The 27,977-nt window shown below is 52.0% G+C and overlaps 1 protein-coding gene across 2 annotated transcripts; it reads left to right on the top strand.

Annotated features, from left to right (window-relative positions):
• Positions 1–1,385: 1,385 nt before the first annotated feature.
• NDUFB8 (NADH:ubiquinone oxidoreductase subunit B8) lies at positions 1,386–21,802 on the top strand. 2 transcript variants are annotated; one of them, XM_048506422.1, is made up of 5 exons: positions 1,386–1,546; positions 1,827–1,953; positions 4,471–4,570; positions 6,139–6,294; positions 21,612–21,802. In XM_048506422.1, exons 1-5 carry the CDS (start codon positions 1,438–1,440, stop codon positions 21,702–21,704), a joined length of 585 nt encoding a protein of 194 aa, XP_048362379.1. In that variant the 5' UTR covers positions 1,386–1,437; the 3' UTR covers positions 21,705–21,802. The 2 variants fall into 2 exon arrangements, with proteins under 2 accessions (XP_048362379.1, XP_048362380.1); XM_048506423.1 differs by lacking the exon at positions 21,612–21,802 and adding an exon at positions 11,752–12,300.
• Positions 21,803–27,977: the final 6,175 nt, after the last annotated feature.

Genomic DNA, 27,977 nt, shown 5'->3' on the forward strand with positions numbered 1-27,977 from the left:
CCCACTGGGAAAGGTGGGCAGCTGCCCGGGGCACCACCTTGTGGGAGGCATCAAAATGCGGGGTTCGTTTTTGGGTATTTTTAGTGGTTTTCCGTTTTTGGCCTGCAGGGGGCGCAGTTTTTAGGCTAGCGGCACCAAAATTTCAGCATATCGTCAGGAGACTGTCCTTATGCTACCCCCAACCCCCCATGTTTGCTGAGGTTTGGTTCAGGGAGTCCAAAGTTATGGACCCTCAAAAGGGTAGCCCCATCTTCTTAGCAAAGAGTGGGGGATGGGGCACATCCAAAAATTTGCCCCCTGCAGGAACATCCCAGAAATTTGCCCAAGAATCTTGCCTCTTTCATTGAGTTTTTGTATTGCTGTCAATGGGGTTGCAGGCTGAAGGGGGGGGGAGCACATTTTTGAAGGCACAGTCTCAAAACTTTCAGGGTCTCATCAGGAGACTGCCCTAATGATACCCCCCAGGTTTGGTGCATCTTGGTTCAGGGGGCCAGCATGGATCCCTCAAAACTGTAGCCCCCATCTCCTATTAGCTCCCCTTGGAAACAATGGGGATGGGGCACCTCCTTTGGGAGTCCATAACTTTGGACTCCCTGAACCAGACCTCACCAAACTCGGGGGGGTATCATTAGGGCAGTCTCCTGATGATATGCTGAAATTTTGGTGCCACATGTCTGAAAATGCACCTGCAGGCACACTAAATGTCCCGGTGCAAAAAAAATTTGGTTGTGGTGGAGTGGCCGCCCATGGGGGGGCTTCCAACTCAGGTTTTGCCCAGGGCTCCAGTTTGCCTCCTGGCCGATGGGGCATAAAGAGGCCCAGGGCGACTGCTGGTTGTGCCGAAGGTGCCAGGTGGGGCACGGACAGGGGGAGAAGGGGAGCAGCCCCCGCCCGCCTGCATCTGAAGGCCTTCGGGGCGGTGGGCACCACGGGGGGGGGGGGCGCAGCGAGGCCTCCGAGTGGGAACGTCGCATCCCCCGAGCGGGGCGGCGCAGCCTGACCCTGTCCCGCCGGGCCCTGGCCACTGAGCTCCTGGCTCGTCCTTGGACGGGCGACCCCCAGGACCCCCGCGGGGCAGCTTGGCAGAGGCAGGCGAGAGCAATCCCCCCCCCCCCCCCCGGACCCCCGCCGGTTCTGCTTCGGGGGTGGGGGTGGGGGCCAGGTGAGGCTCAGCCGCGCCTTCCCGCGGGGCAGAGAGAGAGAGAGAGAGAGAGAGAGAGAGAGGGCCCACCTGGGCACCCTGCGCGGGGCTGGGGGCGTGGCCTGGCGGGGGAGAAAGCAGCGCCGGCCCTGCCCCCTTCCCCCCAGCCGCCTGCGAGGCCCTCCTCCCGCTCTCGGGGGGGGGGGGTCGCTCGTCCCCGAGGCCCTCCGGAGCGCCGCCCTTCCGCTCCAGCCGGGCCCCTTCCGCGCAGGCGCATTGTTGAAGCGGGCCTGGCGATGGCGGCGGGGCCCTGCTGTTGCTGGCGGATGTTGGCCGGGCGGGGGGGGCGGTGGCGGCGGCGCGGCTGGACGGCGGGGGGGCTTCTTCCGTGCGGCGCCCGGGCAGGTGCGTGAGGGAGGGAGGGAGGGCGGGAGGGAGGCTGCTCCCCTCCCCTGCCCTCCCCGGAGAAGGTCACGGCGCCCTCCCCTTCCAGCCGGCCTCTTCCCGCGTTGCGGTGCCGGAGCGGCGTCCTCGGCAGGCGGGCGAGGTGGAGCCTCCTTGTGCAGAGGCAGCGGGTCGCTCGGGAGGGCGGGCGGGCGGGCGGGCGGTGGGGGCCTGGGCAGGGAGAGGGGAGGGGGAGCTCTGCCCCCCCCCCCCCCGGCCTGAGCGGCGCTTCTGTTCGCAGCCTCGAACCTGCCCAAGGATCTGCTGCCGGGCCCCTTCCCCAGGACGCCGGAGGAGCGCGCCGCCGCCGCCCGCAAGTACAACCTGCGCGTGGAGGACTACGAGCCCCTCCCGGACGACGGCCTCGGGTGAGCGGGGCGGGGCGGGAGAGTCCCGAGGGCGCCCAAGGTCCCTGCTGCACCCCTCTGGGCTTGGGAGACCCCCCTGCCTCCCTCCCTGATTGGCTGCCACTGGGTGCCCTCCTCCAAAGCCCCCCCCCTCTGGCTGGGGGGGGGGGGTCCCTGGGCTGGGTTCCCTGGTTTGCTCCTGCCAGTTCGCCCCCATCCGTGGTCGCGGGACGAACTGTCCTGGGAATGGCCACGGAGGAGGAGGAAGAGGCGGCCCGCCTAAAGCAGCGCCCGGCCAGAGGGTCCGAGCAACCCCTGGGAGGCCCAGGCTTAGATCTCCTCCTCTGCCATACTGGGAGGTTGCCAGGTGAGCTCGGGCCAGGCGCCGGTCTCAGCCTAGGCCCGTGGTGGCAAACCTTTGGCACTCCAGATGTTATGGACTACAATTCCCATCAGCCCCTGCCAGCATGGCCAGTTGTAGTCCATAACATCTGGAGTGCCAAAGGTTCGCCACCCTAGGCCACCTCACTGGCTCTCTCAGGGGTCTTGCAGCCCAGCCTGCCTCCCTCGCAGGGCTGTTGTGAGAATGGAGCAGAGGAGAGAAGAATGCTGTAAGCCACTTTGGGCAGGATACAAAGAAAAGACAAATGTACATGTTTATCCAACCTGCTCAAACGGTGATCAGCCAGAGCAGGGGTGTCCAGCTCTGGCGCCCCAGATGGGAATCATAGTCCATGAACATCTGGGGCACCTGAGTTGGACCCCCCTGGCCTAGAGCATCCCTGACAAGCTTCCATCTTGCCTTTGCTTGCAGACTGCCAGAGAGGGGGAGTGCACCCCCTCCCCAGGCAGCACATTCGGCTGCCTAACTACTCCTGCTACAGAAATGTCTTCCTAATGACGAGAGTTTGTTTTCTGTAGCCCCAGAAGGTTGTGCCTGAAATTAAATGAAAAGAGTTTCAGCTAAATATTAGGAAGCTCTTCCTGGCAGAGCAGTTCCTCAGTGGGACAGGCTTCCTCCGGAGGTGGTGGGCTCTCTTCCTTGGGAGGTTTTTAAGTGGAGGCTGAACGGCCACGTGACTTCAAGGCTGTAAATGTAGGCAGATCGTGAGAGGGAGGGCAGGAAGGGAAGAGTCCATGCTTGGCTCTCATGAGTTCTTCATACATGCTCAGATCGGCACTGGGAGGTCAGGAGGCAGTTCTCCAGACCTGATGGGTCAGGGATTCTGAGGGTTTTTGGCCTTTGTCTGGGCATGGGGCAGGGGTCACTGGGGGAGTGGGGCGGGGAGGGAGGTGGCTGTGACTTCCGTCATTGTGGAGGCCGCTTCCATCTCTATGTTTCTATGGTTCTCTCTGCACCCGCTCCAGTCTGCCCACATCCTTTCTAAAATGAGGCCTCCAGGTGTGGCTTGACCAACACAGAGCACAGCAGAACTATGACATCTTGCGATTTGGATGTTATGCCTCTGTTGATATACCCAAAGATTGCATTTGGTCTTTCTTTCTTTCTTTCTTTCTTTCTTTCTTTCTTTCTTTCTTTCTTTCTTTCTTTCTTTCTTTCTTTCTTTCTTTCTTTCTTTCTTTCTTTCTTCTTACAATCCACCCGCCTCTCAAGACCATGTGTGTGAATGATGGGGGGGGGGTTATCAGGGGGAATTGAAATTAAGGAGATCTGCATATCTCTATCTAGTTAATTCTTATTTTGCCCTTCCTGTCAAGGGCGGGGGGGGGGGCAGTCTTTGTTGCTCATTGCTCGTTGTCTCTTCACAACAAGCCTGTGAGGTAGGTTAGGCTGGAAGGAGGAGACTGGCTCAAGATTACCCATGGCAAAGTGGTGATTTGAACCTGGGTCTTCTAAATCCTAGACCCGTGGTGGCGAACCTTTGGCACTCCAGATGTTATGGACTACAATTTCCATCAACCCCTGCCAATTGGCCGTGTTGGCAGGGGCTGATGGGAACTGTAGTCCATAACATCTGGAGTGCCAAAGGTTCGCCACCACTGTCCTAGACTCACACTCTTAAGTTATAAGCAACAGTAAATCTACATTAGCAGAGAAGAAAGGGCTGTGGGGGAAACAGCAGTAGATTTATTCCACATTCCATTTGGAATCACAATCAGCACAGACACTTGAATCTGTGATTGACAATCATCAGGAGTCCACATGTGACAACATTAAGTCAGGAATTGAATGTGACCCAGTTTAGGAATCTGGACAAGTCCCAGTTATTGGGAAATCACGGCCTGATTTGCAGACAGTTCTCGGTCATAGATTTGACATTTGGCTCTCAGTTTTATTTTAGCAGATTTCTCCTCAGTTCCTCTCTTAGAATGTGCATGGATGGTATCCAGGGTGACACCCTTGTGGAGCTCTGGTGCTGCAACGCTTCGGTGGGAGACTGTCTGGGAACGCAAGGTCATGATTTCTATGATGGAAAGAAGGCAGGATATCAGTGTAATAAATACATTCTCCGATGGTAATTTATGCCATCTGGGGTGACAGTTTTACATTGCTGTTTTGTCTCGTGTTTCTCATAGTTATGGTGATTATCCCAAGCTCCCAGACCGATCCCAGCATGAAAGAGATCCTTATTACACTTGGGACTACAGTGATCTGAGACGGAACCATGGAGAACCGGTAAGGATGAATAGGCTTTAACCTAGGACATCAGTTCACAATCCTGAGGCGTCTGATCTGAAAATGGCAACCAGGGGTAGAATTGGTGTCTCCAGAGTGCAGGAAACATCTTTGTAATTGTAACGTTCTGTCAAACTGCAGTTCCTCCATTAATAATGTACATAGAAGTTGGCATTTAAGATGTAATTTGTGAGTAGGACCAGCACTTTAGAGAGTATCTTTTAAATAATATTGTAACGCAGTGCAAGAGTCTTGTGGCCCGTACGCTGTGGTGCAGGGACGTGAGGGGGCTGGAGCTCTGGGTGCCACTTGGAGGGTCACTTGGGGGGACATGTTGCCCACTACCCCCTCCCTCACAACTGGACCCACCCCCAAACTCCACATGGAGTTCAGGAGCAGGGGCTCAGTTGAAGACTGTCAGCATTTATCTGGGCCCATCCCCCAGAACTCCATTTGAGGCTGGGCTCAGCTTGACTGGGTCCATCTTTAAACTGCAGTCTTTGAGTTGGCAGTTTGAAACTCAACCCAAGCCACTCTGGGCCCCGCATTGAACTGAGCAGCCGAGCTGACTGGCTCCTGCTTTATACTGTTGATACTGTTGCTGTGAAGCTGGAGCCAGTCAGCCCAACTGCTCAGTTCAAGCTTGATGGAGAACACAGTGAGCTGTGCTTTGAGGTGGCATCTGAGCAGCAGGAGGACGGTCATAAGCTGCCAAGTAAAGCTTTCTGTTCTCAGTTGACACCTGACTTGGGGTTTATTCAGTGTCAGAATCAATAATTCATTACACACACATCCTGCTCCCCAGGTTTCACATTCAAGGTCCGCAAGAAGAAAGGAGGTATACCATTCCTCCAATTTTCCCATTTTTGTTTGTTTGTTTTGGAAGATGGATATAATAAATATAACAGAATTTGTAACAGTGGATGTAATTGTGTGAGAGTGTTCTGATCTCAAGAGCGGCCACTTGAGGCTCCTTTGAAATGCACTAGCAAGCGTGTGAGAGGCTGCTGGGCCGTGGTTGGGTAGAAGGACTCCTGTTCGTTTGGTTCTGGCGAGTGAAGCTGACATGCATTTGCTCTTTGCCGGTGAGGTTTATGGGTAAAAAGGTATGTTTGGAAGGAAGGCGAGTCTCCGCACGCTCAAGTCTGGCTCAAGGCAACTGGGGGAAATGCCTGCAGCCCCGGAACTGGTGGCAGCCGTCAGCATCCTCTGATCACAGTGTGATTTCCAAACCTGCGTAGTTTACAGGCCAGAGTCTGGTGGGAATTCATGTACTCGATTGTCATCTTTCCTGTTGTCCCTTGTCCACCAGGACTCCTACAACTAGCCACTAGAAGAGGCCCTGAGCGTAACATTCCAAGGCATCTAAAAAAATGTTTTCCTCTGTCTGAGACTTGTTTTTGCTGAGGCAAACTTACTCACATTCGAGCTTTTCTATCAAGAACTCCCAAATATTACTAATGTAAATGTATGAAACCCCCATCTTTATTCTTGCTTATTTCCTTTCAGCTCTGTAATCAGCCAGATGGAGCCATACGTAACCTCATTTGTTCTTGTCTTGTGACTAGATGCACTGGGATTTTGACAAGTTCCTCCGGACTCGGGTTGACACCACCCCTACGATGGTTCCGTGGCATACGATGCGCAACACTCTCTTCGGCTTTATTGGCTTCATGGTCTTCATGTTTGGCCTGGGGCAGATCTATCCATCATATCAACCTGTGGTGAGTCTGGAGCTGGCATTTGTTTGAACCCAAGTATTTTGAATTTCGAGGACGGTGCTGACGCTCCATAGAGCACGCCTGGCTCTAGCAGTCATTCCCAGGAGCTTGTACAGTCACAGGAAGTTCATTATATTTTATCCCACCCTTCATCCAAGAAGGCCCCAGTAGCAAACTCTCAGGATGCTTTAGGGGTGCTGGGGCTGCTTAGCACTTTGGGCTTATGGGGGATGGGGAATATTAGTCTGTGTTTCATTTCTTGCAGCTCACCACCAGGTGCTGGCCAAGGTCAGCTCCAACGGACTTTTGCTCTTATCAAACTGCCTGCATATTTCTCTGTCTGTTCACATGGGGGGGGGTGTCTCCTCACTTCTTATTACTGATGTTTGCACGCGGAAAAGTCAATTCTGGCTTTTGCAAGCTGCTCTCTGGATGCATGAATAAACCGCTACAAGGTGTTATTTCTATCACTGGAGATATGACATTAAGCCAGAATTGACTTTTCATTGTGTTGAACTTCATGATCACATCTGGTGCTGGAGTTTCACACGTTAGACATCTGGTTGCTTTTCTTCAAGGACTGTCTGGGCTCCCTCACGCCATGGAGTCGGTGGCTGGACCGCGTGAGGAGGGGGAGAGTGATACTACACTGGACTCCACCAAGGCTAATTCAGCAGGGTCGACTACCCTGCGTCTGGCTAAATCAAGGCTCGCCGCCTGCGACCCCTACAAGAGGTCGGTCGGGACTGGACGAGTCACTTCATCCCCTGTCGGAGCGGCTGGAGGACTTTCGGTGGGAACTACCCGTTTTCTATTTGCTCCCCTTGACTCTGGAGTTACAGTTCATCAGAAGGACACTTCTACATTGCCAACTGACTCTTTGCTAGAGTTAGACAACTTACAGGGGTGGGTTAAGGCTCCCCTTGACAGAGGGTCCGTGGCACCTGACAAGCCAGCTGACACTGCTAAGTCTAACAAGGTGGAGTCTACTGAGGTGGAGATGTGGCGTATGATCCATGCCCAAGCACGTATTGCGCACTTGGCAGGAGGAACGCATGGAGTATGAACAGGCCATGAACCACATGTATCGGGAAATGGAGACGATGCGTGTGACAATTGGTCAGACTCGGGCTGAACTCTTTAGAGCACAAGAGGAAGCCCGCCTGGCTCAACTGCATCAAGCTCCGCCTGGTCAGCCCCCGACTAATGGAGTCCAGGTGGTGTGCCCAGCCCAGGTGCGGATGGCCAGCCCACGACACAGCCCGTGGGAGTACTGGGACAAGGAGTGGATGGCCAACCAGTGGGACAGCCCGCAGGAGCCCCGGGGCAGGCAGTGGTTGGTCAGCAGGGGGCTGGAGCAGGACAACCAGCACCACCTTTGATTCTAGCCCCACCGGTGCGACCCATCCTGGCCCCTCGGGGTCAGCCGATGCCATCACCGCCTCAGTTCCCAACTCCCCAGTTTCCTGCGCCCATGCCACCTCTGTATCCAGTCCAGCCTTTCGGGTATCCAATGTTGCCTCTGTTTGGTTACCCGAAACCCATGGGCCCTCGTGTTAGATTCAATGTGCGCTATGATGGTTCCCAGAAGCGATTCCTGGCTTTTTTGGTACAAGTCAGTGCCCATATGCAACAATATCATCAGTATCAGCATGATACTGAACGGGTACACCAGGTGGGCTCTGCTTTAGACGAAGCAGCGGCAGAATGGTATGTGAGTCTGTTCCAACGGGGGGCTGGTAAGTTGCCCAACTTTCAAGAATTCATGATGGCTCTTCGCCGCCACTTTGAAAGCCCCTTCATTGCGGAGGAGGCAAAGAAGGAGCTGATGCCAATGCGTCAGGGCAATACTCCTTTCGTGGAGTTTGTGGAGAACTTTCGCACCGTGGCCAGTAAAATCCCAGATTGGGATGATCCAGTCAAAATTTATACTTTTAAGCAAGCCCTGCATCCTGAGCTGCTGAAATGGGCACTCCAACGGGACAGTCCAGTTACTTTGATGGAGTGGATAATGCAGGCAGGCATATCCGATGCCCGAATGCATGAGGCCAAAGCCCATGCAAGTAAATCAGTTGGACCTCCCAGAAAACCAGCGCCTCGCCAGAAACTCACTGAATCAGAAAACACCCGCTGGCAGCGGCTTGGTTTGTGCTTGTATTGTGGCGGGTCCGGCCACCTAGTCTAGTGAAGCAGCCAGCGAAGCCTTCTGCCCCGACCAAGAGTGAACCATTGGCAAAGGGACCCAATCCGAGGAAAAGAGCGGCCTGCCTTGCTTTACCTACGGACCTGGATTACAATTCATCGAATGAGGATTACAAAAGTTATGCCAAGGCCACCCAAGAGACCACCAAAGACATTTCGAAAAGGGTGAGTGAACCCACCCTCCTCCCCTTGCTCATCTCTAAAGGCCCGCAGGGAAGGTTCACACTTTGGTGGACTCAGGTTGCTCCCACTGTTTAATGCACCCCAGTGTAGTGGAGAGCTTGGGATTACAATCCATTCCCATGCACAAGCCTCTGTCCTTTAATCAGATGGATGGTAGCCCGATGCAGGGACCCCCAGTTGATTCTCGCACGGAGTCAGTGTTGGTGCAAACTGCGCAGCATTGGGAGAGGCGTAGTTTTGTCATAGCCAACATTTCGGATTATCCTGTCATTCTTGGCATGTCCTGGCTCATAAACCATGATCCGCAAATTCAATGGAAGGACCATATTGTAACTTTTACAAAACACCATATTGTAACTTTTACAAAACATGTGACAAAGCACATGTCATTTCATCCTCCTGAAATTTCGGGTCCACTCAGCTATGGAAAACAAGCTTCCCCTACTCAGGACGGTATCTCTCTGCCCTATCAGGAATTGTGGCAGGTGTCCGAAGAAACCAAATGTGATACTTTAACCCCTCATAGAGATACCGATTGCAAAATTGAATTGGTCCCAAGGATGCTGCCCTTCTAGAATTTTTGAGTAAAAATCTTGCCTGCAATTTTATACAGAAAGCTTGCAGCAGCTTTGCAGCACTTGTCAAGAAAAAGGATGGCTCCTTAAGACTTTGTACTGATTATCGTGGCTTGAATGCTGTTTCTACTACCAATAAATACCCTTTGCCACTGATCAAAGAATTGCTTGCCAATCCTGGCAAGAGCCGAATTTTCACCAAGCTTGACTTGAGAGAAGCATGTTATTGAGTTCGCATAGCTGAAGGCTATGAACATTTAACTGCATTCAACACCCGCTATGGCCAGTATGAATATTTAGTTATGCCATTCGGGTTGTTAGGGGCCCCTGGAGTGTTCCAGAGTTTAATTAATGGGGTTCTGGATGATTTACTGTATAAAGGTGTCATCATTTATTTGGACGATGTGTTAATCTACACTGAGGATGAAGCATCTCATGTGGCATTGGTTCAGGAGGTGTTGCAAAGACTGTTGGCTAATTCCCTGTTTGTGAAATTGTCTAAATGCAAATTCCACCTGTCCCATATGGATTTTTTGGGTTATCGGGTCTCTGCTGAAGGTTTGGAAATGGATCCTGCTAAGGTAGCAGATGTGGTGAACTGGCCCCCTCCACGTCCCAGAAACAACTCCAATCCTTTCTGGGATTTGCACATTTTTACTGAGACTTTATTCCCAATTTTGCTGAATTGGCTTTACCAATCACTGACCTTTTGAGAACCAAGGGGAAGGACTCGGCTGCAGCCCGTCCTAACGCGCCTATAACTTGGACTTTCAAATGCCAGCAGGCTTTTGATGCTGTTAAGGCTGCTTTTACTACTGAGCCCATCCTACGGCATCCTGATCCCTCCTGGATGTTTGTTGTGCACCTAGTTGCCTCTGATAAAGCTTTGGGGGCTGCGCTGTTGCAAAGGGGCTTCTGATGGCCGCCTTTACCCATGCGCGTGTTTATCGAAGAAATTTTCTGGTCCGGAATTAAATTGGACTGTTGGTGATAAGGAAACCTGTGCTATAAAAACCACTCTTTTAGTTTGGCGCCATTTTGGGGAAGGGGTGGAAAGTCCTTTTGAGGGTGGACTGATCATAAAAACTTGGCCTCCCTGTATACTCCTGGTCGGCTCTCGGCCAAGCAAATCCATTGGGCGGACTTTTTCAATCACTTCCTCTTTACAGTGCATTTTTTCCCAGGCAAATCAAATAAACTGGCCGATGCTCTTTCCCGCTTTCCTGAGAGGGTGGACTCTGATGTCACTGTGCTGGTTCCCAGGACAATACTTTCACCCACCCATTTGGGACGGACTGTGACTCGTTCTCACACAAAGCTCCAATTGGTAGATGCCCCAAAGCCTCCCTCCTCCCTTTTGTCTATGTTTGTAACCGCTGGCCTGGCCACTGTCCCGGATGAGTAAGGGGGTGGATTGTTACTGTTGCAGGACAGACTTTGGTGTAAAGGTGACTTGCTCTTTGTTCCACCTACCATCAGGGCAGAAATAATCCATCTGAGTCATGATTCTAAGTCAGCTGGGCATTTTGGATTCGTAAAAACGCTGCATCTCATTCGCAGGCAGTTTTGGTGGCGTTCCATGCGTTGGGACATTGAACTTTATATTAAAGGATGCCCTGTTTGTGCTATGGCCAAGAGGGTGCCAGGAAAGCCCTCAGGGTTATTGCAACTGCTGGAATCTCCTGATGGCCCTTGGAAAGTGATTGCAATGGATTTCATTACCGATCTGCCACTTAGCAGTGGCAGAATGGTTATTTGGATGTTGGTGGACTTGTTTTCTAAACAGGTGCATTTCATTCCTTGTGCTTCCATCCCTACTGCTCAGAAACTGGCTCAGTTGTTTGTTCAACATATCTTACCAGTTGCATTCCGCCCCTGATAAGATCATATCCAACAGGGGAAGCCAATTTATTTCTAAGTTTTGGAAAGTCTTTTTGCGATTATTGAATATTGATCAGGGACTCTCTTCTCTGTACCATCCTCAATCAGATGGAGAGTCGGAGAGATCCAATCAGACATTGGAGCAGTATTTACGGTGTTATGTGAACTATCAACAGAACAGTTAGGTGGAGTTACTGCCGTTTGCTGAATATGCCTATAACAATGCGGTTCACAGTAGTACTGGCAAGCCCCCTTTTGAAGTAGTCTCTGGTCACTCCGCAAAACCCCTTCCGTTCCTGCCTCAGGGCGCAGCAGCTCCTCCTGAATTCAAAGAATGGATCCGGGCTTTGGCAGCCAGTTAGCCATCCATTCAAAAAGCGTTGCAGAAAGCTCAAATCGCGTACAAGCAGCAGACTGATAAACATAGACGTGAGCTCCCCCTCGTGGTTGGCAACATGATATATGTCTCTACAAAAAATCTGCGTGATATTCATAAGCCTACCAAACTGGGACTTAGGTACATTGGTCCTTATAAAGTGATTAAAGTAATTAATGGAGTCACTGCTGAACTTGACTTGTCAAAGGCTTTACATAAGATTCATCCTGTATGTCATTGCAGCTTGCTGAAGAAAGCACCCTTGCTGGACCAACAGCATCCCGAGTCTACTTTAACTCCTCCTGTTCTGATTGATGGGGAGGACCACCATGAAATCTCTGCTATTCGGGACTCTCACATCTATCGTAACCGCTTACAATATTTGGTATCCTGGAAAGGCTGGCTACCTGGACATGACCAATGGGTCAATGTGGAAGACATCAAGGCTCCTAGGCTCATTCAGGAGTTTCATCACAACTGTCCAAGCAAACCGAGGGGAGGGCCCTAGAGAGAGCAGAAATGTCAGGATACTTTAGGGGTGCTGGAGCTGCTTAGCACTTTGGGCTTATGGGGAATATTAGTCTGTGTTTCATTTCTTGCAGCTCACCACCAGGTGCTGGCCAAGGTCAGCTCCAACGGACTTTTGCTTTTATCAAACTGCCTGCATATTTCTCTGTCTGTTCATATGGGGGGGGGGTGTCTCCTTATTACTGATGTTTGCACGCGGAAAAGTCAATTCTGGCTTTTCCAAGCTGCTCTCTGGATGCATGAATAAACCTCCATTCTCTACAAGGTGTTGTTTCTTTCACTGGAGATTTGACACAAATCAGCTCTTCCCTCCCTTCCCCCCCATTTGTATTTTTGTGACAATCCCGTGAGGAAAGGTAGTGTAAGGAATTCCATAGAAGCAGAAATAAAAGGCTTTTTTTTGGTGTAAAAGACCGTTTATTCAGACATCCTAGAAAGCTCAATGCACACGACCTATGGCAGGAATAAAGTCTCCCGCCAGAAGCACAGGTTATAACTCTGTCCATCCCATCCCCCCTCCCGGATTCCCATGGGAAGGAAGGTCTCATCTCCCTCGCAGAGACAAGGTCTCCGCTGCAGAAGCTGGCCCATCGCCCAGGTTGTGGAATGTAGTCAAGGCCAGGCGGCTGACCCGGGCTTCGCCAACACCATTTGAATCCTCTTTACACCTCTGCCTCCCCTTTGGGTAAAAGACTTCTCCCCCAGGCTTTGTGCGGAAAGGTGCCATGGCGGAAAGCAGAAATGAGGGCGGGGGGCGCCAATATTTTCGAATAAAACCCATTGATTATACCCAGAGGAATACCCACCCAATCTGGCAGACTAAATATTGCAAGCCGCCATGCATTAAAAACGTAGAGTCTAGGATGGCGCCAATTTCGTAATGCTTGTGGCTTAAATTTCAATTATAGTCGGGTGGGGGGGTCTTCCTCCGCTGGTCGTGCCAGGCATCGGAAACGGAGCCTCCTTTGGAAAGCAAACTGAAATGGAAGACAGGATGGATATTACTAAGAGAGTTAGCAGCAAGTCCAATCGGGCAGTGACATCTATTAATCACTTTAGGTAATCTGGAAAAGGTCCTACCTAATCTTTTGCCTATTTTTTTAGTAACAACAAATTTATGTAACGCCTCTTTGGAGATTTTTTGGTAGACAATACACCCAGGCTACCACACGCAAAGGGAAACCGGAAATGCGGTAAGCTTTAATCCGCTTGAAGTTTTGGGAGTCTTTAGCCTGGCTGTACAGGCAGCAAGTCTGGACCGCTTTTCCACCCCTCGCCAGAGATGAAATCCATTGCTGAAACTCGAGGGGATTCAACGCCCAAGCAGGTAGTTGCGGCAACGGAGGGAAGGACACAACCCAGACATTACAATTTCGGCGGGGTCTTTTGTACTGCTATGAACCGCATTATTATAGGCGTATTCTGCAAACGGAATTAGCTCGCACCAATTGTCTTGGTGGTAGTTGGTGTACCACCGTGAATACTGCTCCAGGGTTCTGTTCGTTCTCTCTGACTCACCGTCACTTTGAACGCGGTAGGGCGGTAACCGCCGGGGCTGCCCCCAACAAACCCAGAAAAGCTTTCCAGAACTTTGAAATGAATTGGGGCCCGCGGTCGGAGACCACCTTAACGGGGCGGAGTGTAGACTGATAAATATGCTGAATGAACAGACGCTGCTAACTTAGGAGCGGAGGGGATGGAAGCACAGGGAAGAAAATGGGCTTGTATAGAAACTAAGTCCACCACCACCCACAAGACCGTGGTTGCCCTGACTTTCTGGCAAATCCGTAATAAAATCCATGGAGATGACTTCCCAGGGCGGGAGGCCACCGGGAGAGGTTTCAACAGACCATGGGGTTTTCCCGGAACGCTCTTGGCTTCCGCGACAAACAGAGCAACCTTTAATATATCGCCTCAATGTCCTTGCGCATCGCGCGCCACCAAAATTGACGGTGGGCCAAATGCAGAGTTTTTAGGAAGCCAAAATGTCCAGCCGAGCGGGCATCATGACAGGCCTCGAGAACCTGCTTACGGAGGGGGGGAGGCACGTACCAACAATCCCCCCGCCGCCAAACACCATTCTCCAGGCGCAACTGGGAGTCACCTTCCTCCGCTGGTGGCTCAGCGAAGCCCCGCCTCCTCGAAGTTCCCGTGAGGAAAGGAGAGACCAGGCTGGGAACGGAGAAGGAGGAGTGGACGCCTGAGATCGGGTGACAGCCAGCCCCAATTGGGAGGGGAGAGAACAGTGCGCGGAATATCCCGTAAGGCAGCTCCACCTCGGTAGGCGCGATGAGCGCATCAGCCAGTTTATTGGTTTTTCCGGGGAAAAAATGGACAGTGAAAGAGAAACGAGAAAAGAAATCGGCCCAACGGAGTTGCTTCAGCGGACATCTTGAGGGTGGAGAGGGCGGCCAAGTTCTTGTGATCCGACCAAACCTGAAAGGGGTGTTTAGCCCTCCAACCAGTGGCGCCAAGTGGAAAGTGCTACTTTGATGGCCGTAGTCTCTTTATCCCCTTACAGTCCAGTTGGAGCTCAGCACCGGAGAATTTCTTTGATAAATAAGCACACGGAACCAGCCTATCATCTTTATTTCTCTGCAACAGGGCTGCCCCAAGCGCTTTGTCCGAGGCATCCACGTGAACCACAAACGGGAGATCTGGGTCAGGGTGTTTCAGGATAGGTTCGGTAGTAAAGCTGATTTGGTAAAGCTGAAAGGCTGTCTGACATTCTTTAGACCAGAGGAAAGGGGTTATCCCGGGCTTGGCAGCCTGTGGATCTTTACCCTTAGTGCGTAAGAGGTCTGTGAGTGGGAGAGTCAGTTCAGCGAATTGGGGTATAAAGTCACGATAGAAATTAGAAAACCCTAGGAAAGATTGGAGTTCCTTTCGATTGGTAGGGGCAGGCCATTGGAGGACTGCATCAATCTTAGCAGGATCCATTTTTAGGCCCTCGGGCGAGATCCGGTAACCCAAATAGTCGATAGAGGTTTGGTGGAAGCAGCATTTAGAAAGTTTGGCAAAGAGGGAGTTGTTGAGCAAGCGTTTCAATACTTCCCGAACCAATGCTTCATGCTCTTCCAAGGTTTGTGAATAAATTAAAACGTCATCTAAGTACACCACTACTCCCTTGTATAATAAATCATGGAGAACTTCGTTGATAAGGGCCATAAAAGCTCCGGGGGCCCCACTTAACCCGAATGGCATTATTAAGTATTCAAACTGTCCAAATTTCGTGTTAAATGCAGTCAAATGTTCGTAGCCTTCCGCAATTCTGACCCTGTAGTAAGCTTCTCTCAAGTCCAACTTAGTAAAAATGCGTCCCTTGCCCAATGCATCTAAAAGGTCCTTGATTAATGGCAAAGGGTATTTATTGGACAGGGAGACCGCATTGAGTCCTCGGTAATCTGTGCAGAGCCAGAAGACCCATCCTTTTTTTTACAAACAATACAGGAGCAGCATGTGTGTGTTTGGTAGCCCGCATGAACCCGCTGAAGCCGGTTCTTGTCTAAGAAGGCACGAAGTTCCTGCCCCTCATTGGGACTCATGCGGTAGATTCTACCTTTGGGCAGTTGCGCCCCTGGCTGTATTACGATTTTGCAGTCAGTGTCTCTATGGGGTGGCAATTGATCGCATTCTTGCTCCTGAAATACTCTGGCTAAATCCTGGTAAGCCGGTGGAATGCCGGTAGAATCGGGAGCAATTAGAGCGTGCATCGCTGATGAAGCCAGGGGGATGTCAGGAGAAGCCGAAGTTTTCCCCCCAATTCATGTGCTCTCCGCAGGGAGGGTCAGTGAATTCTAAGATCCTTTCTTTCCAAATGAATTTTGGTTCATGCAACAACAACCATGGCATGCCCAGAACTATGGAGTGTTTGGCCACTGGCGCCAGAATAAAACTAATTTTCTCCCAATGGTCAGTGCAGCGGAGGAGAACCGGTTGCGTTTTGAACTGGGCCGGTCCTTCGATCCCGAGAGGACTGCCGTCCATCTGGGTGAACGGTATGGGCTTAGCCAGGGGGACTCGGTCTAGACCTAGTTCCTCCGCCACCTGGGGCCGCATTAAACAATGGGAGCACCCAGAATCTACAAGGGCTGAGGCTATAATGCGAGTATGCTTAGCGGGGTTGGCCAGAAACGCTTGAATTGTAATGGGGGCGCTGCCTTCACTCACCGCATCTGGAGTTGAACCCATATCCATGGGGGCTGAAGAGAGGCAAACAGCTGCTTCCCCCTCCTCTGGGTCGCCTTCGGTGACTCCCTTAGACGAGCCCGTTGGGGGCGGCCCGGATTTGCGTGGTGGCTTGGCAGATGGGGTGCGCGCGGCCGGAGCGGTTAGCTTCTGCTTTTTCGGGCAGTTGGCGGCTAGATGACCCGGTCCTCCGCAGTAAAGACACAATCCCAGACGGCGACGGCGCTCGGAGGTGGTCTCGGTAGAGGCTGCTGGGCTGGGCTTGGGAGTCGCAGCGGTGGTCATAGCGGCGGGTTTTGGGCGTGGGCGGCCTCCGGCACGAGCGTACTCCAAACGAGACGCCACCTGGGGACCCTAAGTCCATCCAATCAGCAATAGTGCGCGGGGATCCGAATTAGAAACACCGTTTCACGCAGTTTGCCGTCGACAGCATCCGAGAAGTATTCACATTTCATGCGCTCAGGCCACTCAGGAGGGAGTCGAGCAGCCGCCGCACGAAATTCACGGGCAAATTCTGCAAACGAGCGGTTGCCTTGCTGAATGGATTTGATGGTGCGGATGGCTTCATTTTCAGCACCCGGATCTTGGAAGCGAGCCCTTAAGGCTTGGAGGAACGCCGGCACCGTGCGAGTATCCTCATCTTGCAGATTCAAAAGAGTCACAAACCAGTCGGCTGCCGCCCCATCCAAGACGGAACCGATGTCCCATATTTTTTCGCGTTCAGACCGGTATAAATCGTCATAGTCCTCCATGTGGGCATCGAGTTGTAGGATGAAGTAGGGAAGTTTGGAAGCGGTCCCATCGAAACGGGCAGGTATTGGAGGTCTGTAATATCCTCTCTCCACGGCCCTTGGCGCCCGCTGGGGCGGCGGTTGCGCAGGTTGAGGCAGCGGCGCAGGGGGGGCCGGAATCGGTGGAGGTGGGAGTACCAACGCCGGTGCCGCTGGTGTACCGGTGGGAGCCGGTCCTTGGAAGGTGGTAGCAGGACCCAGCAGCGTCGCCCCTCTGGCGTTGGCTGTACCAGTGACAGCGTAGACTCCAACTTGGGGCATCCTGTTCTGCTGCTTCTTCAGTTCCCTCTCCAAGGCGGCTAGCTCTCTCTCCTTGCGAGTCAATGCATCCTGGTGCGCATGCAAAGCTGCTTTCTCTCGTTCCAGTTTGGCCAGTTCGTCTCGTTGAACAGCTGCAGTTAATTCACTTTGCGTACGCAAGGCCTGAAGCAGCTTTAGCGTTGACGCTGTAAGTCCAGTTTGGAGTGTTCCAGGACTTTATCATGGACTGATAGGTTCTGCACATATTGTCGTTGCAGCGCGTCTTTGGCACGGTCCAATTCGAGTTGGATTTCTTTGCGCTGCTGTTCCCGGTCTCTTTGCAGGTTTTCACGCTCTTGCTGCAGCTGCTCCCGTTCCTCTTCCCATAGCTGGCGTTCACGGGCCCATGCTTCTTGGGCATCTCGCAGTCGGCCCACTTCCTCATCCCAGCTCTCTTTAGATGGGAGGGGGAATAGATCCGGATGGGAACGCAGGCTTTCTTCGGATTCCTCTTCATCTGAACGTAGGACATCGTGCCCACCGGTGGCTCCACGGGGCACCTCAAGCGCAGCTGCTGATCCGGGATCTGGGGGGTCCGATCGGAAGCTGGTACGGATACCCCTTTCAATCCCCGACATAGTCCCGGTTTCAACGGTGGTCTTCGGACGGGCCCCAGTGCTATGCCACGGTGGATTCTTGGGAGCATCACCAAAATACGAGTCCAGGAATCGTTCAATGGACTCCTGGGTTGCCGCATGAAAGGTGGTCAGGCCCGTCTCCTCCGTGACAGGTTGCATCTGAGGTTTGTAATCCATACGGAAACGGGCAGATATGCGATCCACAGGCGCTCGATCCATAGACAGCGCCCCAAACGACTCATGTAAGTCCCCATGATCGTCTCCTCGTCCCTCGTCCCAACGGAGTAAGGGAAGACTCGTGTCGATTCGAGGACGGGAAAGAGTTACCAGCGAGACCCGTTCTCCCGCCGGTTCCTCCAAATCCAGAAGGGAAAGCTCGGAGCCCTCTTTGGGGGCTACCGCACCTTCCACAGGAATATTCAACCTCTCCATGCCGAGACACCAGAGGTCCACTGCACTAGGAAGATAGATGAACTAAGATTCCTGCCACAATGTAAGGAATTCCATAGAAGCAGAAATAAAAGGCTTTTTTTGGGTGTAAAAGACCGTTTATTCAGACATCCTAGAAAGCTCACGTACACGACGTGGCAGGAATAAAGTCTCCCGCCAGAAGCACAGGTTATAACTCTGTCCATCCCATCCCCCCTCCCGGATTCCCATGGGAACGGAGGTCTCATCTCCCTCGCAGAGACAAGGTCTCCGCTGCAGAAGCTGGCCCATCGCCCGGGTTGTGGAATGTAGTCAAGGCCAGGCGGCTGACCCGCTCGTCAACACCATTGAATCCTTTACAGGTAGTGTGTGAGTGAGCCCAGCTGGTCCAACAGCCCCTTTGCCAGGTGGGGACAGGAGCACAGCTGCCTTGGGGCCCTGTCATTACTGCTGTGTGCCATCAAGTTGCAAACAACTTCTGGTGACCCCAGGACAGTGGGGTTTCCAAGCCAAGAGACAAATCACTTTCCTGGGCATGGCAGCTCCAGTCCTCTTTGATGGACTCCCATTGTCAGAACTCCCATTGTCAGGTCATGATCAGTGAGCCAGGAGAGCCCTAGAATAACAGGATATTGGGAGATGGGTGCAATAATGAAACTGCGGCGTTCCCAGTGTTCCTTACAACCAGCCAAAATTTTGGGAGTGCGGGACGTAATGGAGCCGCCCCCCAGAGGGGAGCCATCCATTGATCAAACCGAATAGTCTCAGTCAATGGCACCGGCTGAATATGCAGGGCTTCCACCAAACGCGGGTGGATCAAACAATGGGAGCAGCCCGTGTCCACGATGGCTTGCACTAGCAACTTCGGGCAGCCAGGGCCCATAGTCAAAACAAGGGGCAGGAGGATAGGATCACTCACCCGTTCAGCTTGCGGGGGCTCCCAAGGGATCGGCTGCTCCAGACCCTCAGGCAGGACAGCGGCAACACGGGCTCCACCCTTTTGAGACGGCTTCCCAGACTTAGGCTGCTTGGCCACGGGGGTGGAGGAGGCAGAGGGGGTGCCTTTCTTGGCAGGACAGGCAGAGGCGAAATGGCCCCCCTCCCCACAATAAAGACAGAGGTTCAGACGACGACGACCGGCATTTTCCTCCGGGGTGAGCTGGCGACGAGACTGAGTGGAGATCCCTGATTTAGGGCTGGAGACGGTCTTCCGTGACGGCAGCGACGGAGTTCTCCCCACCGACACTCTCAGAGTGGCTGCCTCACGCATTCTAGCATCTGCGGTGCCAGCCAGAGTGATCCATTCCATCAGGGTCTGAGGGTTATCTCGGATGAGGGACCAATTGAGAAGGTCAGGGTGCAAGGCTTTTTTGAAGGGGAACACTTTGACGGGGTCGTCCCAATCAGGAATCCGGCTGGCCACTGTGCGGAAAGTCTCAACGAACTCAACAAAGGGAGTCTTGCCCTGACGCATGACCATGAGTTCTTGCTTCGCCTGCTCACCAACAAAAGGGCTTTCAAAACGGCGACGTAAAGCCATCATAAACTCTTGAAAGTTGTACAGCTCCGGAGCTTGGCGCTGGAATAGGCCCACATACCATTTCACAGCGGGTCCATCCAGGTTCGAGCCAACCTCACATACACGTTCAAAGTCATTCAGATACTGCCTCCCATATTGTAACATGTGGGTGTTCACCTGAACCAGGAAGGCAGGCAACAGGTCCTGAGTGCCATTAAACCGGTAGGACAACTGTACTCTAGCCATAAATGGCGGACGAGGCAAGGCACCCCCCAACTGCCAGAATGGAGGAGCTCCCATCAATCCTGGCACTGGTGGAGCCAGAAGCGGGGCCCGGGGAGGCTGAGGCAGTTGAGGGGCCAGGGGTGGCGGTGGTTGAGCTGGTGGTTGGGCTGGTGGTGGGGGAACCGGTAAAACTGGTGGAGGCGGGGCAGGCTGGATCGGAGCAGGTTGTGCAGGAATCGCCCCATCCGCAGGCGCATGTCCAGGGGCAGGACCAGGGCCAGGATGCTGCACTTGGAGCAGGGCAGCTTGCAAACGCCCCAAAGTGAGTTGCATTTGCTGTACAGTCCGACGATACTCTTCCCGTTCCAAGTCCCAAGCCTCCTCTGAAGCCTGTAACATTCTCCAGGCGGCCTCAGAGGCGTTGGCACTGTCCGAAGGATGTTCGGACCCAGATATATTCCCTGCCAAGGGGGCTGTTGCCCAGGAGGCGCTGGACATCCCCCAAGCCTGGGAATCCCGAAGCTGCTCAGCTCTGCGACGTCTCACGGTAACTCCCTGCGAGACATCCAACGGAGCAGTCAAAAAACGGGTAGGAGCCTCCAGATAGCTGGCAGTTGACAGATCACCTCCGGACACGACTGTATTTCCAGCTGGAATGCGAGGTCCCTCAGCCGGGTCAGGCGATGAATCCGACCTGGTCAGGTCTGAGCCAAGTGGGAGTCCCGGTTCGACTCTTCCAGGCCCGTCTCCCCCGGTAGCACCCGAAGAAGACATACCGGCAAAATGCAGTCTTCACTTGGAAAATAGAAAAAAGGTGTAATCCCAGCAGGGCAAGGCCGCGTGGAATTCAACCTAAAGGGGGATTCTTGGCTTAATGTCAGAACCCCCAGTAAACGACAAACTCGTGTTGTAGAACAGCAGTTTATTGAAATGATGGGTCTGCAGTTGGCAAAGCCAAGAATGACGGACTCAGTATTCACACAGCAATTATAGGGCTAGGCTACCCCCCCCCCCATCCTGGGAAAGAGCGCCCCACATAGAATGCATGCAGATAACGATGGAGAGAACCAGTCCGTGACCTTGAAGACACCTGCGACTAGCAGACATTCCACAGCAGCTTGAAAAGACAGTTAGAAACAGCATTAACCCTCACCCCCCTCCCTCCAGTGAACAGTAAAGCGGCACAAGCACCCCTAAACGCAGGCCTCCTGACACCCATCCAAGAATGAGTTTGGCCATCCCTGTTTAACTTCCAAGCATCCCTGGGCCTAGCCCAGCAACAACTGTTGCATGACACTGGCTCTGTGTGTGTGTGTGTCTTCTGCGTGTCCTTAATGTAACCACCTTGCTTGTAGAGGGATCAGGTTCTTTCTGCCCAGAGTAAAGTTCTGTATTGGAGTCACCTTTATTTGGAGTCACCTTTATTTGAAACCTAACAGTGGCTGACAGAGGCTTAACAGAAGCCTCAAAAGTAGGGGAGGGAGTCAGAATTGGGAACTGGAGACTCGAAGGCTGAATTTGTTGTTTCATGTGTCTCCTGCACAGGGCCCAAAGCAGTATCCCTATAACAATCTGTATCTGGAAAAAGGCGGAGATCCCAGCCAGGAGCCACCGGAGGTGAAGCACTACGAGATCTGAGGCCTTCGCGGGTTTCTCTGTCCTGTCCACAGAACCACCTGTTGCCGTGTTATCTGTGCTGTTTAAAAGAAACTAATAGAAGTGGGAAAATGACAAAAGATTCTTTTGTGGCATCTTTATTTCATGCAGTGTATTCATCAACATGGTGCCAATGAGCATCATAGGGCTTGCAGGCACTTCCCCAGACCCTTGCCACGTGCGTCAGAAAAGTAGGCAGGGTCATTGTGAAGGCAGGACTAGTGTCAGGACTGAGCCTGTCAGTGCCAAATGGTCTTCCCCTCGGCGTCCCAGGGTATCCCAGACACAGTTCTTGTCAAAGGAAGGTGTGAACTGTTCCCAGGCTCGCAATGCTTTGTAGTGAATGCTTTGTAGTTTGATAGGGGGAGCAGAAGCCGTTTGACTTGGTGGGAGGGGGCGGCAGTATATAGGTGGTGGGTTTGCTTGGGAATCGCCAGATTCCTCTTTGACAGTGTTACCTACACTCTGAATTAAAGGCTTTAGAACAAATCTACAGTTTCCAGATACGAGGTCTGACAACTAGTCACTGGCTGCCTCCTCACAAGTAGAGGGGCTTTTCACTTGGACCATTTACTGGGGAATGGAAACTGGACTGGAAAATGTCCCGTGTGAGGCGGTGGGCAGTGACCTCCCCGGTCAGATTCTCTAAATTCTGAAGGATACTGCAGGGTCAAAAAAGTTAGGGATTCCAGGCTGGGGGAAAGAGGGCTGTCAAGTGAGCCACGTGTGAAACATGCTAGGTGTGGGATGACTGAGTGTTGTGGGTGAAAGCAAAGGAAAGAGTGAGTCAGTCATTTGGCTGGCATCTAATCGAGCCCGTTGGGTCTGGAGTGTGAAAATTCCAGCAGCAGCCTGAATGCTTTTGTTCTGCCATCCTTTAGCAAAGGCATATCTGGGGTGGGGCAAGCCTGGGCTCTGCCTAAGGTTGGGTGAGTGGGTTAGGATCATCAGGCAGCCCAGAGCCTCCTATCCCAGAACCCCCACTCCTAAACTCCATGTGGAGTGATGGGGGCATGCAATTCAGGAAACCAAAAGCAAGTTTGTTCCCCAAAATCTAGAACCCGAAAGGTGGAAAAAAAACAAGGGAATCACCAACCAATGGAATTATAGGTTGAAGTAGGTACAGAATTGGAGTAGTCAACTAACGTAACACAGACACAAGACTTTGACATCAAAGGTTTATTGCCTGCAGACTGCTGAAAGAAAAACCTTGCCTTCTGCCTTTGATTATGAATCAAACTAGAAGTCCACAAAATTCAGTGAAGACCAAATTCAGTGTTCAGTCAGTCATCAAGGACCAAGTGAAAGTGAAACTCAGGACTCCACAGACTTCCTCTACATACTGGCATACAATTAAAGGAATGCAATTCTGCAGCTTCCCAGTTCCAGTGGTAGTACCAAGTGTATAGAGCCAGGGCCTGAGACCCACAGAGAAGAAGCTGCTTCCAAAACGTTCCGAAGAACCCAGTGTCTACAGTGTAAAAACTAATGGGTAGGGAAGCCCAGGAAAGACACGGAAGCCGCCAGCAGAGCCGGGGGGAGGATCCTGGATTGTTCCAAAAGCCCACGTGATGCCATTCTGATCTGAACGAGAGAGCAAGTGAGGGCAGATTGTGACTCCCCCCGCCCCAGCTTGGCTGAGGATTGCCTGGGATCCAGTGGGCCTTGAAGACCCTTGGGGACAGAGAGGTGCTCCAGAGGCCAGTAACACCCACTGGTGGATGCCCATCAGGGCAGCCTTGGTCTCCTGGCTTTCTGGAGTGTGTGTGTGTGTGTGTGTGGAATCAGTCTCACTTTCAAGGAGGTGCCGCCAGATATGCCTCATTGACACAACTACATGATGCTCTCTCCCCCTGGGCTCAGTATACCAGCTACGCTAATGGCGCAGGGGTGATTGTTGAGGGACTTGCGTAAGCGAGGAGTTGAGCATGTGTAGTTCTTGCACAGGTGAGCTCTTCTGTCCCGCCAAGGAGGAGGCACCTCCAGTTTTCGCAGAGTGTAGGTCATCAGCTTCACGGGGCAGAGCTCAGCATCACTCATATGGCCATTCAGGCTGCAGGATGCATCCAGGGACTTGTTAGGACTCCCCTGGATTGACAATGAACCAGGCAAACTTTAAAAGTTTCAGATGTTATTGCAAGTGACAAGAAAGCAACAGAAGACTGTTCTGAAGCTCAAGTTCTCAGACCAGTGTTGTTATGGATTGTACTTTTCATTCCCCCCCCCCCATGTGAAACCCTCAGCAGAACAGTTCCCCGCAACATCTCCAGATATTCAAGGTTGCTTGATAAGCCAGCTGTGGAAAAAGACAAAGGAGCAAAAGCAGTGCATAGCTGAAAGCCACAGTTCCCCAGGCAGCCAAATCCCCATAGCTGCCATCCTGACAGGACTCTGGATCCCGGCTTTTGAAGGATAAATGTTTTCACTCTGCCTTGAGCCTGACTTCAGGGCAGGATATATATTTAATTAAATAATAATAATCTCTAGTAGAGAAACATTTTATACATTTGAGAGTGCCAAAACACAGCTTGTTCAAGGAACCCCACGTGCACACGCGTGCGCGCTCACACACACAAACACACACAAAGAGCTAGCTAGGATGTTCTGTGTCCTTTGTGTAATACAGTTTGATGTACTGAATTCTTTATACTAGCTGCAAAGCCTGTGGTGGTATACAATACAGTGGGCTCTGGATAGCTGTTGTTGGCCGCAGGAGTGAAGCAATGTATAGTTTCCCTTTATTTTAGAGGACATGTCTTTGAAGATATGAAAATCCATTACAATTCTCAAGTTGTGAAGCTTTGAAGATATGTCCAGCACCCAGGATCGGATTCTCCTCCACCCACCCACCTCCCTTCCGTAGGCCTTGGAAAGCAAAGGTTCAGACAGGAGAGGCAAGGGGGCAATCTTGCATGCTGGGCTGCTCAACCCAACATTCAAGCTCCTGTGCAGTAAAAGGGCTCAGGCAGGGGGTCCCAGCCCAAAGCCCAGCTTGCAAGATCACACCTGCTCTGCCCCCACCTCTCCTGTCCCAGGTGGAACATGTGACAATTGACTAGGAGTGTGTTGTCTCTTAGGATTTCAAACGTGGTTCTAATTCTGTACCTTACTACAAAAATACCATTGATTGTCTCAGGTAAATTATAGGTTCTTAAGAAGCACACAGTTGCTCAGAGTTTAAATGCTATCTTTAAAATGGTAAAAATAGATTTTTGGTTTAAAATTCATAACTTGCACCTCCCATAATATAATGTAATGGTGGAGGAAATGATCAGCTGTATACACTGTCTTTAGCCACTAGGGGGAGACAGAAAACACAAAAACTGCCAAACACCTGTGTACTTCATGCCTGTTTCTGGCACCAGGTGTGTCAGCCAAATTTTTCCAGATGGGATCAGGGATGCTGAAAGAGACTGAGACATCCACTCAGATCTAGGCTAGTGGCATCCAATTTTCTGTGCTCCAAGTTTAAATCCCAAATCGTTGGTTCTTCTGCTTCACATTTATGAAGTTGATTGTAAAAGGCTGCATTTTTTTATCTTGTGAAGATGAAAGCAGCGCCCAAGGATACCTTCAAGTGTTTTCCATGCCCAGCACTACTTTGGGCACATGCACCAGAATGCTCCTTCCATGGCAGATCTCTGGCTGACCTATTTACAGGTGCTTTGAGTTGAAAGCTACTAGCATTGTCCTTTTTTGCCATTTTCATAGTTTTGTCATAGGCAGACACCCACCAATGAAAGTCAGAAGCAGTCCACAGACAATCCAGCAGTTTAATGCACACCAGGACAGCAAAGCACCGAACCCAGAGAGGTGCAGCAAAGCCAAGTCAGAAGTGCAAACCAGGGTCAAAACAGGGATTAAGTTTTCATCTGCAACTCTACCTCCTGGTCCTCCAGGCCGTTGTTCTGAGCTTCTGATCAGAAAGCATCCTTGGAATATGCGCGTCCTCAGGTGTAAGGGTCTGTTACTCCAGTCAGCAAACAGGAAAGTTTCAAGAGCTTTATTAGAACTGTGTCAGCCCAGGACATTCTGCCCTCCTTAAAACTCCCTCACCCCTGGGCAGTTGGGGTAGGCATGGTGAAAGTCCCTGATCAATCGGGGAGCTTGCACATGTGGATGGGAGACCCATTCATTGAAACCAGGTGGCAAGTTCGTCCAGGCCACCAGATGTTGTAGGTGGCCCCTGTGTAGTCAAGAGTCCAAGATGTTGGCCACTATGTGGTGTAGCTTGCCTCGCAACATGCGGGGGTCCAGAGGCTGCCAATTGTTTGCCTGAAGCAACTTTCTTGAGGAGGCTAGAATGAAAAACAGGGTGCACACCTCATAAGTTCTTAGGCAGTTCTAGTTCCATGGCCACCGGGTTGATCACTCTTAGGACTTTAAAGGGTCCAATGAACTTATGCTCCAGTTTCCAAGTGCCGGGGAGGTCCCACAGTTTTTTTGTGGAGATATAAGCATAATCCCCCACTGCATAGCTGACTGGGGTCCGTTTGTGGTCGGCCTATTTCTTAAAGTCCTCTCTGACCTTCCACAGGGCATCCTGCACTATTTTCCAGGAGGCCCGAATGGACGCCACCCAATCCTGGAGATCTCCCACCAAGGGAAAAGGTTTGCTGGAGATCTCCTGTCAAGGGGAAAGGTTGGCCATAAACTACATGGAAGGGGCTTTTCCCCATGCTGAAATGCATGGCATTGTTGTATGCAAACTCTGCAAAAGGGAGCAGGTCCACCCAATCATTGTTGTGGTGGTCAACGTAATACCTCAGGTATTGTTCCAATACCCCGTTGATGTGTTCGGTTTGGCCGTCTGTGGCAGCGTGGTATGCTGAGGAGAGGCCCTGCTCCATGCCCAGAAACTTCATGAACTGTCTCCAGAACTGGGACACGAACTGGCTGCCGTGGTCAGAAATTATTTTGACCGGGGTGGTGGGGAGGTGATAGATGTGTTGAAGAGTTTGGCAGGTTTTTAGGCTGAGGGGATCCCCCACCGGACACAAAGTGAGCCTGCTTGGACAACAGGTCGATCACCACCCAAATTACAGAATTCCCTTTGCTGTAGGGGAGGTCGACAATGAAATCCATTTACACAACCCGCCAAGGGACCTCAGGAGTGGGCAGGGGTTGGAGCAAGCCCAGTTGCTTGCATGGGACATATTTTGTAATTGCGCATGTTTGGCATCCTTTTACATAGGCTTCAACATCCTTGCGCAGGGAGCACCACCAAAACTGGCAGCAGGCCAGGTGCAGGGTATTGACGAAGCCGAAGTGGCCTGCCGACTTGACATTGTGGCAACCAGTGAGGACCTTGGTGCAGAGGGTCGCAGGGACATAAAGCTTTCCACCCTCCCACCAAGACCCCTCCTGCTCTTCGAGGGCCCCCACCTCTTTTTCCTCCTCTGCAGAGAGCTTTCAGTTTGTCCCCCAAAGGGAGAGGCAGACGGGGCTTGGCTGTGGGTTGGGCAGTGCCTTTAGCCATGCTACACATGACCAATTGGGGGCCGAGCTGAGTGGGCATGAAGATTGTATGAGAGGAGTGGGCTGGCCCGGCCCCCTTCTGGGGGAGGTGGGAGAGGGCGTTGGCCAGGCAATTACGCCTGCCTGGAAAAAAATGGAGGGTGAAGTCAAAGTGTGCAAATAAAGCGGCCCAGTGGAGCTGTTTCACGTTCAATTTACTGGGGGTTTTTAGGACGACCAAATTCTTGTGATCAGTCCAAACCTCGAAGGGAAATTTGGCACCCTCTAGCCAATGGCGTCAGGCCGCCAAGGCTTTCTTGATGGCACTGGTTACCTTCTCACCAACAGTCCAATTTAACTTGGATCCTGTGAGGGGGAGGGCTTTTTCGGCAAAGTCAGGGATGAAATCGCAGTAAAAGTTTGCAAACCACAGGAACGATTGTAGTTGCCTGCGGATGCAGGGGGCCTGCCACATTTTACTAATACTGCCACAGTCTTGTGGGTTCAGTGGGACCCATCCATGGGGCTCCCCCCCATTTGCTCAAATTAATGGGGGTTCTGAGTTTCTTGAGCCTCAACCCTAGCCCTTCCGCTACTGCGAGGTGCATTTTTACCATCTGCAGCAGGCAAGGCAACTGGCCCCATATCTCCCGTCCTGATCTAGCCACTATGATTCATGCAACAGTCACCTCCAGGCTAGACTACTGCAACTCGCTCTATCCGGGCTTACCTTTAGCCATGATCTGGAAACTGAAACTCATATAGAATGCGGCAGCCAGGCTCCTTACGGGAACATCA

Source organism: Sphaerodactylus townsendi, linkage group LG08, assembly GCF_021028975.2.
Source record: "Sphaerodactylus townsendi isolate TG3544 linkage group LG08, MPM_Stown_v2.3, whole genome shotgun sequence".
NCBI lineage: Eukaryota > Metazoa > Chordata > Lepidosauria > Squamata > Sphaerodactylidae > Sphaerodactylus > Sphaerodactylus townsendi.